Here is a 15,066-nt window from a genome sequence, read left to right as displayed (position 1 = left end):
GATGTTGGTAAAGTCTGGACGCGGAATGAAGTCCTGGGTGGCTGATTTCATAAACTTTCCAGGCTGTCAAACTCTCATGTCCGGCCACAGCGGCCCAAGATCCAAATCCAGAAAGTCCGCTTGGTCGATGAACTGGAGCTCTGCGTCGGGCTGCGCTAGAAGGTTCTGAAAAAAAGGCTCCATCAGAGTGATACCTTGCGCCATTTGCGTGTTCTCGAGCTCATGAATGCGGCTTATTACCCCCGAGAGAGTAGTCTGTCGGTGGCTCGTTCAATGTCGCATGACGTGACGGTTGAGCACGCAAGCGCGACTCGAGATCGGCCATCAATGGCAGCATGGCATCTGTATGCTGACAAAACTCTGCCGCGGGAAGATTGCCGTTTTGCTTGAGCTGAGCAAGCAGGCCCGTAATGCATTCCAGCCGGTGTCTGTCGAGATAACTCGAATCTCTCTCCCACAGTGAGGAGATAGCTAGAATGATCGATGAAGAGAAGAGATATTGGGTGTCGAAGTAATCGAAAAGCATCAGAGACCCATTGGTCCACTTGTCGGTTAAGAGGCTGTAGGAGTGACGGGCGCACGTTACACAGGCCTCTGCTAGGCCTAAAGCAGACTTAGGGACGCCAATGTCGGAGTCGGGGTTGGCAATGCGAGTCTTGAGCACATGCAAGAGGACAGGTCTTGTCGCAAGTATGAGGAGCTTCTCGGTCGTCAGACTGGGGTGACTGCGAACACTTCAAAGAGATAGTGTACTTTACCTGATTGAATAATAATTGCAGGGAGCAGGCTCTGGGATCCATTTTGTACTGATCTGCACTGTCAATCTTCAAATCATGGGGAAGCTTGTCCATCCATACTCGTAGATCTCTAGAAACAGATTGCACTTTTTCCGATAAGCGAGTGTCTCGTGATGTCCGCGTGTATATCGAAGTTATGATTCTGGATGCCGATCTGGCGAGACTGACTCGGGCAGCGAAAAAGGACGGATGCAGAGAATCCGTGGTGTCGTCCTGCTCCAGGTGGTCTGATGGGAAGTCGACTGTGATATCGTCGTCCGAGACAGCGTGTGGGAAGCCCAGCTTCGCCGACCACATTCGGTCGAAGGTGTAAGCAGTCCACCATAGCCGGCGCCTGTGTTCTCGTAAGGCTGGATCAGGCAGTACTGCAGGCGGAACTTCTAGGTGCAACCCCATCACAACTGCAAGTCTAACGGCTTGGCCGGCTAGAGAGTACGCCGAGTGGCGTCGATTGAGGCAGAGGGAATAGAAAGACTAGAAAGTTCCGATTATCAGCGTACGATCAGTACCAGCTCAGATGGATAGAACTTGCAAGTAATAGTTTGACTTCAATAAACCCAAGCACTGGTCTCTCGGGGCTAATCTGTAGTATTCTGGTAGCCTTTGCAAAGTAGCCGAGGCCAGGAAATGCATTGTCGGCAGTCCTCGTTCTAGTCGCGTAGAGTTCACCTACCGCGAATGCGGCCAGAAGCTTGGATTTGGTCAGGAAGTCTGTCGAAGCAGGACTGCGATTGAGGGCTTCGAGTTCTTCAAACACCACGTTGCGTAGTAGAATATGGTAGGTGCGCCCGAGACGTTTGAGGGCCGTGTCTAGGAGGAAATGGGCACGGGCTGGGCTCGGCCAAATGTATTCAGCCTCTGACAGTGCGAGGATATCCTCATCGCTCACGAAGTCGACCCGGGGCAGATGATCCTGCTGGCTTGTGGAGATGGTTTGACGAAATCGCGTTGCAAAGGCAGAGTCAGAGGACTCGGCGACCAAGATTGGAGTGTATGGTACGTCCATGTTAACAAACCACGGACCATGAAGAAGTGCAGGATCTCGGGATAGAGATACCCGCCCTTGATTACTTCGGGCTTCGTGATGATTTACTGATGTGTTGCTTGGGCCATCTCCACGTGGTTCATGACTGTGGACTTCGCCATTATGTGCTGATGCAGTGTTTGGAACATGAGCGTCACTACGCAATGGACCCATCAGTTCACAGCTGGCTCGCCAGGTTGATGGAAGTCTGCCACTAACTGCTGCGTAGCTTGTGTGCGGCGTCGCTGAGGTGTCGCATAATCGCACTCATCCTCTTTGCCGGAGCGGCGACAGCTGTCGCATGGGGAGTCGCCATTGCATCGGACCTTTCTCGAGTGGCATCGGCGACAACTTGAAGGCCATCAATGCGAGGACCCGAATGAACGATCTTCTCCAGCGACTGCACTTACGCCTTCAACCTACCGCCAGCCCGAGCTCGAGCGCGAGGCAGCGCTTCCTTCGTCCGGATGGTGCTTGAAGATACAGTCATAGAAATATCCGAGCCTTCTCTCACGCTCTGTCAGAAGGTCTCGTTCTCATTGCTGTTGTGCAAAGGAAGTAGCAATTCGGCAGTCAGAACCGAATCTCGGAGTTGGAGTTCGACAGCTTCGGCCTCGGCGAAATGCATCAGCTCCTAATCAAATATTCGATGCATAGTTGATTCAGTGAAGACGTCATATCGATACGATGGAAAACTCGAGCATCAATGTCGCCATCAGACTCTTCTGGTATCCAATCCTTCGAATTCCGGCAACATAGTGGAAATGGCAGCAGCAGCATTGACAAGAAGCGCACTGCGTGCATCCCGACTTTCGGCAACGCATCAATGCTTCGCTAGCAGACAAGCATCTCCAATCTTCAAGAGGTTCCTGAGCGTTCCTGCCGAGCAACCAAGGTGAGCATCGAAAAGCCAATTCCTCCGCCATGTCGCGCAGATCAAGGTCTTGCTCAATCATGGATTCCATCGTGGGGATCACGTATCGGAGAGCCAAATGCTGAGAAGTGTACGGACTCCGTCTTGGATCAGTCGCCCCTAACTTTCAAGCCCAAACGACTCAAGGAAACATCGATTTCCATGAATTCATCGGTGACAAGGTGAGCACTTGTTTTGCTGCCCTCAATGACTATGACTCGGAAGCCCCTTCCATGCTGACCTGGAGCCTATCGCAATCATAGTGGGCCATTCTCTTCTCCCACCCAGCAGACTTCACTCCAGTCTGCACCACCGAGCTCGGAGCATTTGCCAAACTCCGCAATGAGTTCGAAAAGCGCGGCGTGAAAATGATCGGGCTCAGCGCCAACGATCTCGGCTCTCACGACAAATGGATCCAAGACATTAACGAGATCTCCAATACCCAGCTGTCTTTCCCCATCATCGCCGACGCAGATCGCAAGGTGGCGTTCCTGTACGACATGATTGACCAGCAGGACTTGGAGAACATTGATGAGAAAGGCATCGCCTTCACCATCCGCTCTGTCTTCGTCATCGATCCTAGCAAGAAGATCCGTTTGACGATGATGTACCCTGCTTCAACCGGCCGCAACACATCTGAGGTCTTGCGAGTTATTGACAGTCTCCAAACTGGTGACAAGAAGGGAGTGACGACTCCAATCGACTGGCAGGTTGGTGAGGATGTGATCGTGCCACCCAGTGTCAGCACTGAGGACGCGAAGAAGAAATTCGGTTCGGTGCGCGAGGTGAAGCCGTATCTGCGTTACACTCAGATCTAGATTACAAACAAGCTTTGTCTTCATTATGACATGTACTGCCGTTTTCAAGGTCAACTGTGTATGATATTACTGATATCCATGCTGTTCGATCTGTACCTGTTCGATTCGTCAACTTGGATGTCGCCTTTCCAGAGTCCTTCTGGGTACAGCCCGGTCAAAACTCCGGTACTGAGAGGAGCGTTCTCCTCCATCGTGATTCTGGGACCACGTCCTGACTCCCGGATCTGTCTGATCCATTCTGGAGTCTTGCTCTGTCGAATTTCGGCCAGTCTGTTCTGCCAGAATCTGTGCACATGTCTGCCATCAATTTCTCCGCGTTCCGGCAGAAGTTCCTCGTGCATGGCGAAATCACCACGCAGCGTGGCCAATACGCCGTCGCACCACCGCAGACCTATTTTCTTGGAGATGTACTCTATGCGGCCAATGATCCACATCGCTTGCGCTAGAGCTGCTGAGGTACTGGCCTCCACGTTTGGTGTGAACTCTTTCAGGACAGTGCTCCATAAACCTGGTCCAATGCGTTCAAGCGCACACGTACCTGCGAAAAAGAGTGGCCATATGGACCCATATGCTGTAATGAGTACGTTGGGCGAATTGTTGAACGGCGCGTGACCTAATTGCGTAGGAATACCATGACAGATGTCGTCGGTCATTTGCCTCCTCACACTTCGGAGATATCTGAACTGGTTTTCACGTTCTTCCTCGTTAACGTGTAGCCTTCTTATCAAGAGTTCTTGAGTCCTGGTAAGCATGATCCGGATGTTCCTATATGTGCTCCACACACTGGCGGTTGGGTGGCCGTTGTACACGTGCACCAAACCATTCCAGACATTGGGACTATCTGGCACCTCGACTTCGCGATACCGCCAAAAGGGATTGTTGGCCATGAGGTCTACGGACCACTGCTCCATTCGCATTTCGATGCGAGTCGCGGCAGCCATCGCGTCCAAATCTGACATCAGGTTCTGGCGTATTCTGCTCCGCAGTCGCGCAAATTCGAACACAAGAAATGTGAAATGATCTGCAGGTTCGATCCATTGTTGATTCTCAGACTGCTTGAGCAGTTCTGCATTCCAGTCCCATAGAAATGCAGGAGGCTCAATATCGTCCCACAGAGAGCTGATCAAAACCTGTTGACGTGTCTCTCGGAACAGCATGCGGCCAATTGGACTGAGGAATTGATCTTTCCCTCGTAATTGAAGGAGCTGGGTGGCACCTCGAATATGAGCTTTCCACGACTCGATTGACTCTCGGCTGTCGCAAGTAATGTTCTCAAAATAGCCCAGCATAGATACGGCAATCAAGCTGTCGTCAGTCTTGCTTTGTCGAGGATCGCGCAGAGCAGCATTCAGCATGCCTATTGCCTGTGAGTACATTTTCAGTGAATAGCTACGGCCCATCTCGATGCCGTGGACATTATCCAAGGCTGCAAGTCCGCAGGCTTTGATCGCATAGTCGAGAACCGGGTTAAGGAGTGCCCTCTTCTCATAATTGCGAAGGAATGGCCAATGTCCAGATTCAGCGGTGAATTGCGAGAAAAAGTAAGTGGTACCAAGGTCGCCAGGGCTAGGTTTCATTGTAAATGTGGGCAAGTGATTGCGCGCAACGAAACCATCTTCGCCTTCCGCAGAATCGAACACGATCACCGCTGGAATTGTTCTTTCGTGATGATAACTTGGTGCAGCATCTTTGGAGGGCCAATCTTCGTATGTCGGCGTCGCTACGACACTGGTCCCGGGTGATGCTATACCATAGTCCAATTTTGTGCGTACCAGTACACCTGACTCTGGCGTAGTCGGGGTCCGCGGTTTCTGTCTATTAGCCTTGAGAATGACCGCCTGACTTTCATCCTGTATCTGAAGTTGGCTGACATCTCGATATCCGCCACAAGTCTTCTTCAGCTTAATGCACCGCGTGCAAGCCGGCTGTTCCAGATCACAGCGTTTCTTGGCTTTCCGACAGTTCTCGCAACCGGCGGAGGGCTAAGACGCGATATAGTCAGCGGGAGCATCCCAGCTTGGGCTTGGGCTTTGTACCTTGCCACGGTATACCATTTGGCCACTTGGGTCAAGGAGAGTCTAGACACGACAAAAGGCATGCAGGATGAATCCAGGATCATCCACGAGGGAAGTCTGACTTGCGTGGAGGCAGGCCTAACGCGAACGTGGTGCAGGACATCACCTCATCCACATCTGTTGTCCAGCGTGTGCAGGTCTGGTCATCGCAAGCTGAAGCAGGAGGCTGTGATCGACCGAGTCGTGTTAGAATTTGGAGGGAGAACGATTTCAATGTCCAGCCGAGCTAAGTCGCGACACTTCGATAACGTGAAGTTCGAATGAGAAGCGGGTGTAGGAGGTGTTGGAAGTTGGGCGAGGAGAGTGCACACGAGCTGCCTGCCTTGTCTTGGATCGTGAGACCCTGTGGCTCCTTTGGGACTGGTAGCGCCATTATTTCGCATGCGGGGTCCAGGTTGATCGACGTTCACGATGGTTGGTCGCTCCGTACAGGCCTCGCTCGCAGCACGTCAGGACTGTTCTGGGGCACGGCGTGAAAGTCCTTTGAAGGGAGATGGAGCGTATTGAACACGCAACGAAGTGGCGAGCACGAGAATGCCGATCATCGGTGTTGATGTGGTGGAAGGAAGCTCGAAGGTGTGAATCTGTGCGTACTGCTGAGGCTGGCTGCGCGTTGTTTGTAGACCCGCACGCCGATGCCAAGCCGCTTACCGCCGAGCCTCCGACACGCACTTTCGACTTCGATTTGGCTGCGCTGCGTTTGAAGTCGACAAGGCACGAGGCCACGAACACCCAGCACCACCCGCCAATCCACCAACGTCAAGGTACGCGAGACCCATCAGGAGCGAATTCGAAGGAGCATTGGAGTCGGAGAGGACAATCGCGACACAATGGCATTTTCGAGGCCTCCTGCAAAATTTCCGTGGCTTGGAGAAAAGTTGGATAAAAGAGCAGCTGCTAATACTGCGTACAGATGGGCGCCCACAAGTATCTCGAGGAGCTGCAAAAGAAGAAGCAGAGCGATGTTATGCGCTTCTTGCTTCGCGTTCGCTGCTGGGAGGTACGAATGCAATACCCATGAGCGGCATATGGCACATATCCACATGTGCTTGTGTCTTGAGCGTACTCGTTGAACATTTGCTGAGAGTACATCAATCTAGCTCCGCCAGCTGAACGTCATCCACCGCGCCTCCCGTCCATCGCGCCCCGACAAGGCTCGCCGTCTCGGATACAAGGCCAAGCAGGGCTATGTCATCTACCGCGTGCGTGTCCGCCGCGGAGGCCGCAAGAGGCCAGCACCAAAGGGTGCCACCTACGGTACGAACAATGAAAGTAACACCGGGAACTCAGCAGAGGGCTGATGAATTGTACAGGCAAGCCCACCAACCAGGGTATCAACCAGCTCAAGTACCAGCGCTCGCTCAAGTCGACTGCTGAGGAGCGTGTTGGTCGTCGCGCTGCCAACTTGCGCGTGCTGAACAGCTACTGGATCAACCAGGACAGCACGTACAAGTACTACGAGGTCATTCTCGTCGACCCACAGCACAAGGCGATCCGCCGCGACCCACGCATCAACTGGATCGTCAACCCAGTGCACAAGCACCGCGAGTCTCGCGGTCTCACTGCCACTGGCAAGAAGAGCAGAGGTCTCAACAAGGGCCACCGCTACAACAACACCACCAGCGGTCGTCGCCACACCTGGAAGCGCCAGAACACCCTCTCCCTGTGGCGCTACCGATAGAGCAGAGGCTGCTAAGATGGGTCATGTGCTGGGCGACGTATTACAGCGATTATGCTCGGGAGTTGCATCGGTCTGGGAATGTTTTCTACGAAGGGCCGGGTCGCATACAGTGTGCACGCGGAAAGACTTCGGTGTGGTCGTATAGCCAAAAATGGAGCTTGCTACCCATGGTTCAGACGATTGCCATTGGCCCAGCATACATTCACTGCGTTGCATGATCTTCCACTTTCCAGTCCGTCGTTGTTGTTGCTTTTGTAAGCGCTGAAGTGTTGTGTCGTGCACTACTATTTGGATCCCAGAAATATGCACTTGCCCCAATGCGGCGTGGCAGTCGATGCGTCCACCCATCGGCTCCTCCATGAACGCGCTTGGAAGTACCGAGCAGTGGACCGCCTCTCAAGGATCCCTGAACTTGTTCGTAACCGCTCTTGGCAACAACATCTGATGATGCTCTGCGCTGGCGCACCATGTCTCGTACATGTATGCCGCGCAGCGCGATGAGTTGCTGCCGGTGCCCATCCACTTCCACTCACTTGTTCCCTCCTCCGGACCCTCGTGGCGCGGCTGCCGTTGGCGTCGTGCAATGCGCCTTGCAGGAACGCTTCAGTGACTTCACCATTGGCAACCGGCGCCGTGACGTTTGATGCTCGCGAGAGCCTGAGCTTCCGCCTTCTCTGACCGCGCGCATGAATCACATTCGCTGCGCCGGCACACGATGAGCAATGTCATCGACCTGGTCTCGCCTGCTCCCCAATCATGGACCGTCGAGCAACCACAACCGAACCAAGCCGCGACCCCCGAATGAGTGCCTCGACCCGCCCACGCTCAACCCGGAGCGCGCAGTGCAATCGCGTGCGCCCGCAGCACGACAGCATGCCCACAGTCGGTCGGTGAGCCACCCGCTGCCGAAGATCTTTGGCCGCAAGAAGAGCAGTGGCAACTTTCATGAGACCGATGTGCCGCTCGACGACGACCTCGTGCCTGTCCTGGACGAGCCCGCGCCCAAGAAACCCACCCGCGTCATTTCGGGCAAGAGAAGTCAGGTCGTGGACGAGGATGGCAAGGCGACCAGAGTATGCATGTGTTGCGATAGCAAGTGCAAAGTGCCTCAAGAGCTGTCCAGATTCAGATGCTTGTGTTGTCTGACCATAAATGACCTCAAGCCTGTCGAGGAACAGGTCGAGGACGACAAGAGCCGGCCTCATCCGCATAGAGCAGCCACAGATCCAGTTGCAGCAGATGCGGCTGGTGCAGCTTTGCCCATTTCGCTGGCCAAGACGCGCGCCATCATTGACCGGTGCGTTGTGACATATTTGCAAGGACGACGGCAACGATCAGGACCGACTCAGCAGCGGCCGACCAACGTCCAGAGTGATGTGTTTGGCCCCGATCAGCTACCCGCGGCACTCGCTGTGCATCAGCTGAAGGCAGAAGACAATGCTGGAGGGCTTGCAGATACGCCTTTGTCAGCTTCACCATCTGACGGTCTCACAGCTTCGCTGGCGATTCCTGCAACCGGACGAACAATCCAGGAACGGAGCGACTCTGAACATTTTGCCAATTCGCGGCGTGATTTGCCTTCGGATTCTGCTATGCCTCCTCCTAGCAGAGGTGGGCCATCCAGTGTGACACCACGAAAGCCAGTGCCTGCTCCACCGAACAGAAAACCGCCTCCACCTCCTGTGCAGATGCCGAACAGGCGGCCTTCGCATAACCTACTGCCTCCAACGAACGGCCAATTGACTCCACGGGCTCGCGCACATTCGCCCCGGGCTCATCAAAGCCCACAACTAACAGCTCAGGAGGTTGAGCAGCGTCGCGAATATGACAGAATCAAATCAATTTTCAGACCGCTCGAGGACTACTTGGTTGCGAGCTTCGGTAACTTCAAGTGCCTCAACAGCTCCTTCAGTACAGCTCGGCCTAGCATGAATGGTCGTACGCGGAGTGAAAGTGAGATCAAAACGCCGTTCAAAGAGCCCGTGGCCAGCAGTTGGAATCCCAGCCCAATGGATGGCTTGTCGGAGCTCGATGCGAAGACATTGTTGCTCGGCGATATTGGCGAAAATGGCACTTGGTGGACTGGTCGTCTTGCCAGCAAGGAGACCGAAAAGGCAACAAGGCGTAAAAAGGTGGGCGAGGGACCGCGTAGGCCTGTCAGCTCGAAGTCACCAAACATCGATTGGTCCGAAGTTGCGCTGTGGTACGATATGATACATTCCGCTGGTGACGATTGGCGCACGAAACAAGACCAACTTCTGTCCGACGATGAAGGGAGCAGCAATGCTGTCCTCAGGTATGACACGGACAGCGAAGAAATTGATGACGACATGGCAGACGCGAGAGAACATGCCATCAGGACGTTGCTCAAGTTAACAGAAAACGTCTTGAAGCGGCCTTCAAAACCATTGCGGGAGCCTGAAGATCTGCGATGGCTGCTCGTAATCCTCGCTAATCCTTCCCTTTACCCTTCCACAAAACCCCAGCGGACACGGTCTGGTGGAGAACGATATCTGAGCAGGTCTACCTCAGACAAGCTTGCGGGGAAAATGCCCGCCAGTCCTGTCAAGCGCACTCCTGGCAAGACCTCTAGCCGTGGTGGGAGCCAACACAATGGACTGTTGAAACGTATTTTTGGACTCCTGGCGCACGCCAACGAGAATTGTCAGCGATACCTCATCGGCTGGTACTCGCGTTTTGATGAGGAACTCTTCATCAAGCATGTGGATCTAGTGGCAAGTTTCGTGACATACAGGATTGATCGCAGGTCCAGTCGCGCTCGGGGCAAGAGTAGTGCAGCCGACAATGGCCTAATTCCTAATCTTTCAGGCGGCTCCATGAACACTTCTGCTCAATTGCATTCCGCCATGGGCCTGAGTGGTTCGATTAATCGAGGAAGGTCCGAGAACGTGGATGAGCCTGATTGGTCGGGCGACTGGCAGCTGAAAGCTGCTGCTCGCGTGATGGCAATGATGTTCCATGCGAACAATATCTGGCAGGGCAAGCGACTCAAACTGGGAGACGGTCACCTGGGGAGCGCAGACCTCAGCAACGGCTTGTTGACGCCGGCAGCAAAAGCGAAACGTAGCGGCCAACTGCTGCACACTTCCAGCTTCTACAACACACTGCTTGATTATCTCGATATGATCGAAGACTTCAAAGAGTGGGAGAAGCGAAGGGACAAGTTCACTTTCTGCCAGTACCCGCTGTTCATCTCCATTGGCACCAAGATCAAGATTCTGGAGTTTGATGCTCAGCGACAGATGTCATTGAAGGCCCGGGAGGCTTACTTTGATCAAATATTTCGATCCACAAGAAGCGACGGGTATTTCCACTTGCGCGTCCGAAGAGAGTGTATAGTGGATGACAGTCTGCGGCAGATCAGTGAAGCCGTGGGCGCCGGGCAGGAAGACTTGAAGAAGGGTATGCGTGTTCATTTTGCCGGAGAAGAGGGCGTCGACGCCGGCGGTCCACGAAAGGAATGGTTCCTGATGCTCGTGCGCGAGATCTTCGACCCTGACCACGGCATGTTTGTGTACGATGAAGAGTCGAACATGTGCTTTTTCAACCCAAACTCATTCGAGACTTCGGATCAATACCATCTGGTTGGTGTGTTGTTAGGGCTGGCCATCTACAACAGCACCATACTGGATGTTCCGCTACCCCCCTTCACCTTCCGGAAATTGCTTGCAGCTGCTCCTGCCTCTATAACTGGCTCTTCGAATTCCAATGTTTCGTCTTTGACGGGAACCAAAGGTCAAATGACATACACATTGCAAGATCTCGCCGAGTTTCGACCGTCTCTTGCTGCTGGTCTGCAAAAGCTGCTCGACTTCGACGGCGATGTTCAGGAGACCTTTGCCCTAGACTTTGTTGCATCTGTCGAGCGCTACGGCATTGTTCAAGATGTTCCGCTGGCCCAAAATGGACAAAACACGCCTGTCACAAATGCGAACCGCCACGAGTTTGTGGATTCATACGTATGGTATCTGCTTGACACGGCCGTGGCTCGACAATTTGAGCCCTTCAAGCGAGGCTTCTTCACCGTCTGTGCCGGTAATGCTCTGTCTCTGTTCCGCGCGGAGGAGATTGAACTGCTCATTCGCGGGAGTGACGAAGCGCTTGATGTTGACTCCTTGCGCGCTGTCGCCCAGTACGAAAATTGGCGGCACTTTCAGCCTCCTCACCAGCTGATTGCCAATCCGGCGGAGCAGGTACCTGTCATCGGATGGTTCTGGGAACTCTTCGGCGAGGCTTCCCCGGAGAAGCAAAGAAAATTGTTGACTTTTGTTACGGGTTCTGATCGAATCCCAGCTGTTGGCGCCACCAGTCTCATCTTGCGCATCCAGGCTGGTGGGGATGGTTGGGGTGGAGGTGGGCCCGATGAACGTACGAGATTTCCTGTCGCTAGAACGTGTTTTAATATGTTGGTGCTGTGGAGGTATGACTATCGGGAACAGTTGGAAGAGAAGCTGTGGAGGGCTGTCGATGAGTCTGAGGGTTTCGGGTTGAAATGAAGGGATCGAAGCTCCATCGGGATTGGCTCCCACCTGAGATAAGACCTGGTGTCTGGATAATGATGTGTGTAGTAACGCGATCAATAGACTGTAAAATACCGCGGCTTTGGCATGTGGCCTACATAGAACGATGGAATATTGGCCTGTTGGTCATCAATTAAAACTACAAAATCTCACTGCAGAACAATTTGCTCAGCGTTGGAAGCTCCAGCACCGTATGTCCAAGCCTGAAGCCAACGTTCGCTCACTACATGTAATTGACTTTCCTGTCAAATACATTTCGCTATGCAAAACCCGGTCTCCCGTATTCACATATCTACACTCAGTCAATCGGCTCTATCCAAAGCTTGAAATGCTCTGATTTCTCAATCTACCTCATTGCACACAAAATACCTCTTCTGTCACGACCAACCAGACGAAGACAAGGACCTTCGACTGCCGGTCCTCAATTCAGATGTGATTCCATATGCGTCAACGTCCTTTTGTCGCACTCTCATGTACTTTCCCAAATGTAATTTTGATCCAATCGGCGTTTCAGCCAGAGCATCCTTTACGCGCTCCATAGCACCCTTTTGATGCATATACCAGCCCGACACTGTGATCAAGCACCCGAGGAGAGCGCCCATCATCACTGCTATTGTGGTGTGCGCGCCGCTCGCGCCGTAGTCCGAAGTCGACTTGCCATGATCGACGCCCTTTCCGCTGGGAAGCTCATAGTAGTATTTCGACGTGTCGTATCCTCGATTCGTTGAAAGGAGTGCTTCATCTGTCGCGACTTCTGCCTCCCAAGGCGTTTCTTCCTCTACCGCGACTCGTTCGGCGTAATCGCATCCTCGGTCATGACAAAAATCTCGCAAAGTCTCGCTGGGAACCCAAGTCTTCGTAATCGTACTCGCTTCCATTACGCGGCCGTTGGCATCAATGGCTTCCGCGTAAGCCCAAGGCGCGAATCCTTGGATGTGGTGTTCGGTCTCAAAGCCTGTCTTCCACACATTGCCGGACAAAACCCAAGGTCCCTTGGCCGAATTTCCAGTGTAGAATTTCCAACTCCTGACCTCGGTGGCTCCGTTCCACGATACCCAAAGTCCCATGTGATCCTGTCCAAATCTGCTATATGTCCACAAAGCCGGTTTAGTCACCGGCTGCGCTGTCCAATTGTACTTGTTCGATCGATATATCATTACATTCGAAGCCCGTTCTGCTACGTGCGCATACATGGTAGCTTCGCCATCTGGCAAGTGTTCTGAGAAGTAGGCATGTTCTCCCCATCCAATGTGCGCCCCACCGTTTCGTAGTAATTGGAGATTTCCTTGTGATGTCGAAAGAAGACCACCTTCGGGCTCCGGAGCACTAAACTCCTTGACCATAGTCGCACTGTTCTTGACATGATCCAATTCGACAATCCATCCATGCGAGTACTCTCCGGTAGCGTGGAAGCTGTTGCTGCCATTATCGAAAAAGGAAAGGACTGTGTGAGTCTGGTTCTCCGAGATCCATCTTGCGTGGTGCTGATATGAGAACTTGAAATTCGTCTGGTTGAAGTCCCCGTTTTGGCCACCCAGCTGCCAGATAATGTCTCCCGTCTCGCCAGAAACTTTGTAAATGGCACTACAATGTCTTGCTGACAAAAGATAGTCGCCTTCTTCGTTCTTGTCGATGCTATTTAGGTGAAAGTAATCCCACGGCTCCTGTTCGTTAAGGCCTGTGCCACTTGTATCTGTCGTTCCTGGAAATGTCCAAGCTTGGGCAGGATCGACGTGATCTAAGGAACGCCACTCGAAGACCACTTTTCCGGTCTCGATATCGACCTCTTGGAATACACCTTCCACAATCCAGCCCATGCCGTTGCGCAAGTTGAACCTCGGATTGACAGTTAGATCGTACTGTCTCGGCTGATAGATTGTCATAAGAGCGGTCTTGCCATCGGAGTAGGGTGTGAGCTTGAACTCGTGCATATCACTGCTGGCGCCAGCGCCAGAGCTGTCCACTTGCTTCACGACCCGGTAATGCTTATCCATAATCACGCCATGCCCTCGCGCAAAGCCTTGATGCTGCTCGCCTGTAAAGAAACACAAATGGTCCTCATCCCGATATCGACATACTCGCGGCGTATGTGCAGTCATCGGTCCCAGCTCTCCCGCGCCTGACCACACCAGCTCTCCATTGTTGTCGTAGATGTACGGCCCGGGATCGACATTTCGGTATGGAGCGAGAAAGATGTATCCGGGGATGATCTTCTCGGGTTGATGAACGTAAAAGGTGATAATGGGAGCGTGAAGATCCGGTCTCTATGTCTCGGCAGCAGCAGTCAGCGCATCCATGTTCACAAGTGAGGTCGCCAAGGCAGCTCGTATTGCATCTAGACCATAGAAAGTCAAAAACTCAATGCCGACGTACCGACTTGAATTGATGGGTAGGAGATGTTTCATTATTGAGCTCGGTACATCGCACTTGCGATAGCAGCGATGCGATGGCCAGCCATAGCCGTCCCGCTGAAGGCAACCGGGCCATCGGGCTGCGCAGCGGACTGTATGCAGTGCTCGTCCAGGGCTGTCGCTCTAGTGATCACGCAAGAGGGTAGCGTCTTGACAACATGCGGAGTGCCACGCGACTATGGCGATTGATCTGCTGCAGTGATCCGATCCGGTCCAAGGATACTTGCACTTCACGTTGTAAACACAGTAAGAGGAGGAAGAGAAAGGACACGAGATCAGGCGATGAACGAACTGAGGAACACGAGAGCGGTTGTGAGGACAAGACGGCGACGCTGGTATCGGCCATCACACCAGACACCACGAGCAAGGCACCCGGAATAGCAGCAAGTTGCCGATGAGCGCCGACATCGTCGTTGTTGTCGCTAGTGGAATTCCTCGACACCAGTTGCAAGTTGCAACGTCGTGGTGCATGCGTGGACGGCAGGGGCAGCTGCACTCGACGCGGTGGGCGGCATCCCGAGCGAGCGACGCAAGAAAGGGCGATGCGCGCGTCCCGCTAGCAGCATCGCCACCGTGCTTGCTCGCGGCATTGATTGATTGATTGTTATTGATCACTGTACGGCGGATGCTGGGAGCAGAACGCAAAGAGGTGGTCCCGTGCGCGGAAACGCGTGGCAAGCTGATGATCCGCTGCATTCTAGGACAATCCACCTTCTCCTTCGAAGCATAATCCGCACGACCGGTTGCAGTACCAGGCCTGTCCGTACTCAATCGCTGACTCAAATGCAGCGCTCAGCAATCTCCCT

General features: G+C 53.4%; 6 protein-coding genes across 6 annotated transcripts; 3 read left to right on the top strand and 3 right to left on the bottom strand.

Annotated features, from left to right (window-relative positions):
• Positions 1–66: 66 nt before the first annotated feature.
• CKM354_000554000 (uncharacterized protein) lies at positions 67–2,311 on the bottom strand (the record flags this gene model as incomplete). Its single annotated transcript, XM_044800817.1, has 6 exons — positions 67–194; positions 241–700; positions 759–1,271; positions 1,330–1,978; positions 2,041–2,172; positions 2,232–2,311. 6 exons carry the CDS (start codon positions 2,309–2,311, stop codon positions 67–69), a joined length of 1,962 nt encoding a protein of 653 aa, XP_044656752.1.
• A 274-nt stretch (positions 2,312–2,585) lies between these two features.
• On the top strand, positions 2,586–3,552 carry CKM354_000553900 (uncharacterized protein; the record flags this gene model as incomplete). The annotated part of the gene is made up of 3 exons (XM_044800816.1): positions 2,586–2,619; positions 2,849–2,916; positions 2,998–3,552. 3 exons carry the CDS (start codon positions 2,586–2,588, stop codon positions 3,550–3,552), a joined length of 657 nt encoding a protein of 218 aa, XP_044656751.1.
• Positions 3,553–3,602: 50 nt separating this feature from the next.
• Positions 3,603–5,606, bottom strand: CKM354_000553800 (uncharacterized protein; the record flags this gene model as incomplete). Its single annotated transcript, XM_044800815.1, has 2 exons — positions 3,603–5,534; positions 5,589–5,606. The coding sequence occupies 2 exons, from the start codon at positions 5,604–5,606 to the stop codon at positions 3,603–3,605; spliced, it is 1,950 nt and encodes a 649-aa protein (XP_044656750.1).
• A 934-nt stretch (positions 5,607–6,540) lies between these two features.
• Positions 6,541–7,308, top strand: CKM354_000553700 (uncharacterized protein; the record flags this gene model as incomplete). Its single annotated transcript, XM_044800814.1, has 3 exons — positions 6,541–6,627; positions 6,728–6,884; positions 6,941–7,308. 3 exons carry the CDS (start codon positions 6,541–6,543, stop codon positions 7,306–7,308), a joined length of 612 nt encoding a protein of 203 aa, XP_044656749.1.
• A 722-nt stretch (positions 7,309–8,030) lies between these two features.
• CKM354_000553600 (uncharacterized protein) lies at positions 8,031–11,825 on the top strand (the record flags this gene model as incomplete). The annotated part of the gene is made up of 1 exon (XM_044800813.1): positions 8,031–11,825. The coding sequence occupies one exon, from the start codon at positions 8,031–8,033 to the stop codon at positions 11,823–11,825; it is 3,795 nt and encodes a 1,264-aa protein (XP_044656748.1).
• Positions 11,826–12,226: 401 nt separating this feature from the next.
• Positions 12,227–14,336, bottom strand: CKM354_000553500 (uncharacterized protein; the record flags this gene model as incomplete). Its single annotated transcript, XM_044800812.1, has 2 exons — positions 12,227–14,113; positions 14,223–14,336. 2 exons carry the CDS (start codon positions 14,334–14,336, stop codon positions 12,227–12,229), a joined length of 2,001 nt encoding a protein of 666 aa, XP_044656747.1.
• Between the last annotated feature and the right edge of the window lie 730 nt (positions 14,337–15,066).

The sequence above is a fragment of the Cercospora kikuchii genome (assembly GCF_019650295.1).
Source record: "Cercospora kikuchii DNA, contig_00003, whole genome shotgun sequence".
NCBI lineage: Eukaryota > Fungi > Ascomycota > Dothideomycetes > Mycosphaerellales > Mycosphaerellaceae > Cercospora > Cercospora kikuchii.
This window is presented reverse-complemented; position numbering and strand designations above follow the sequence as displayed.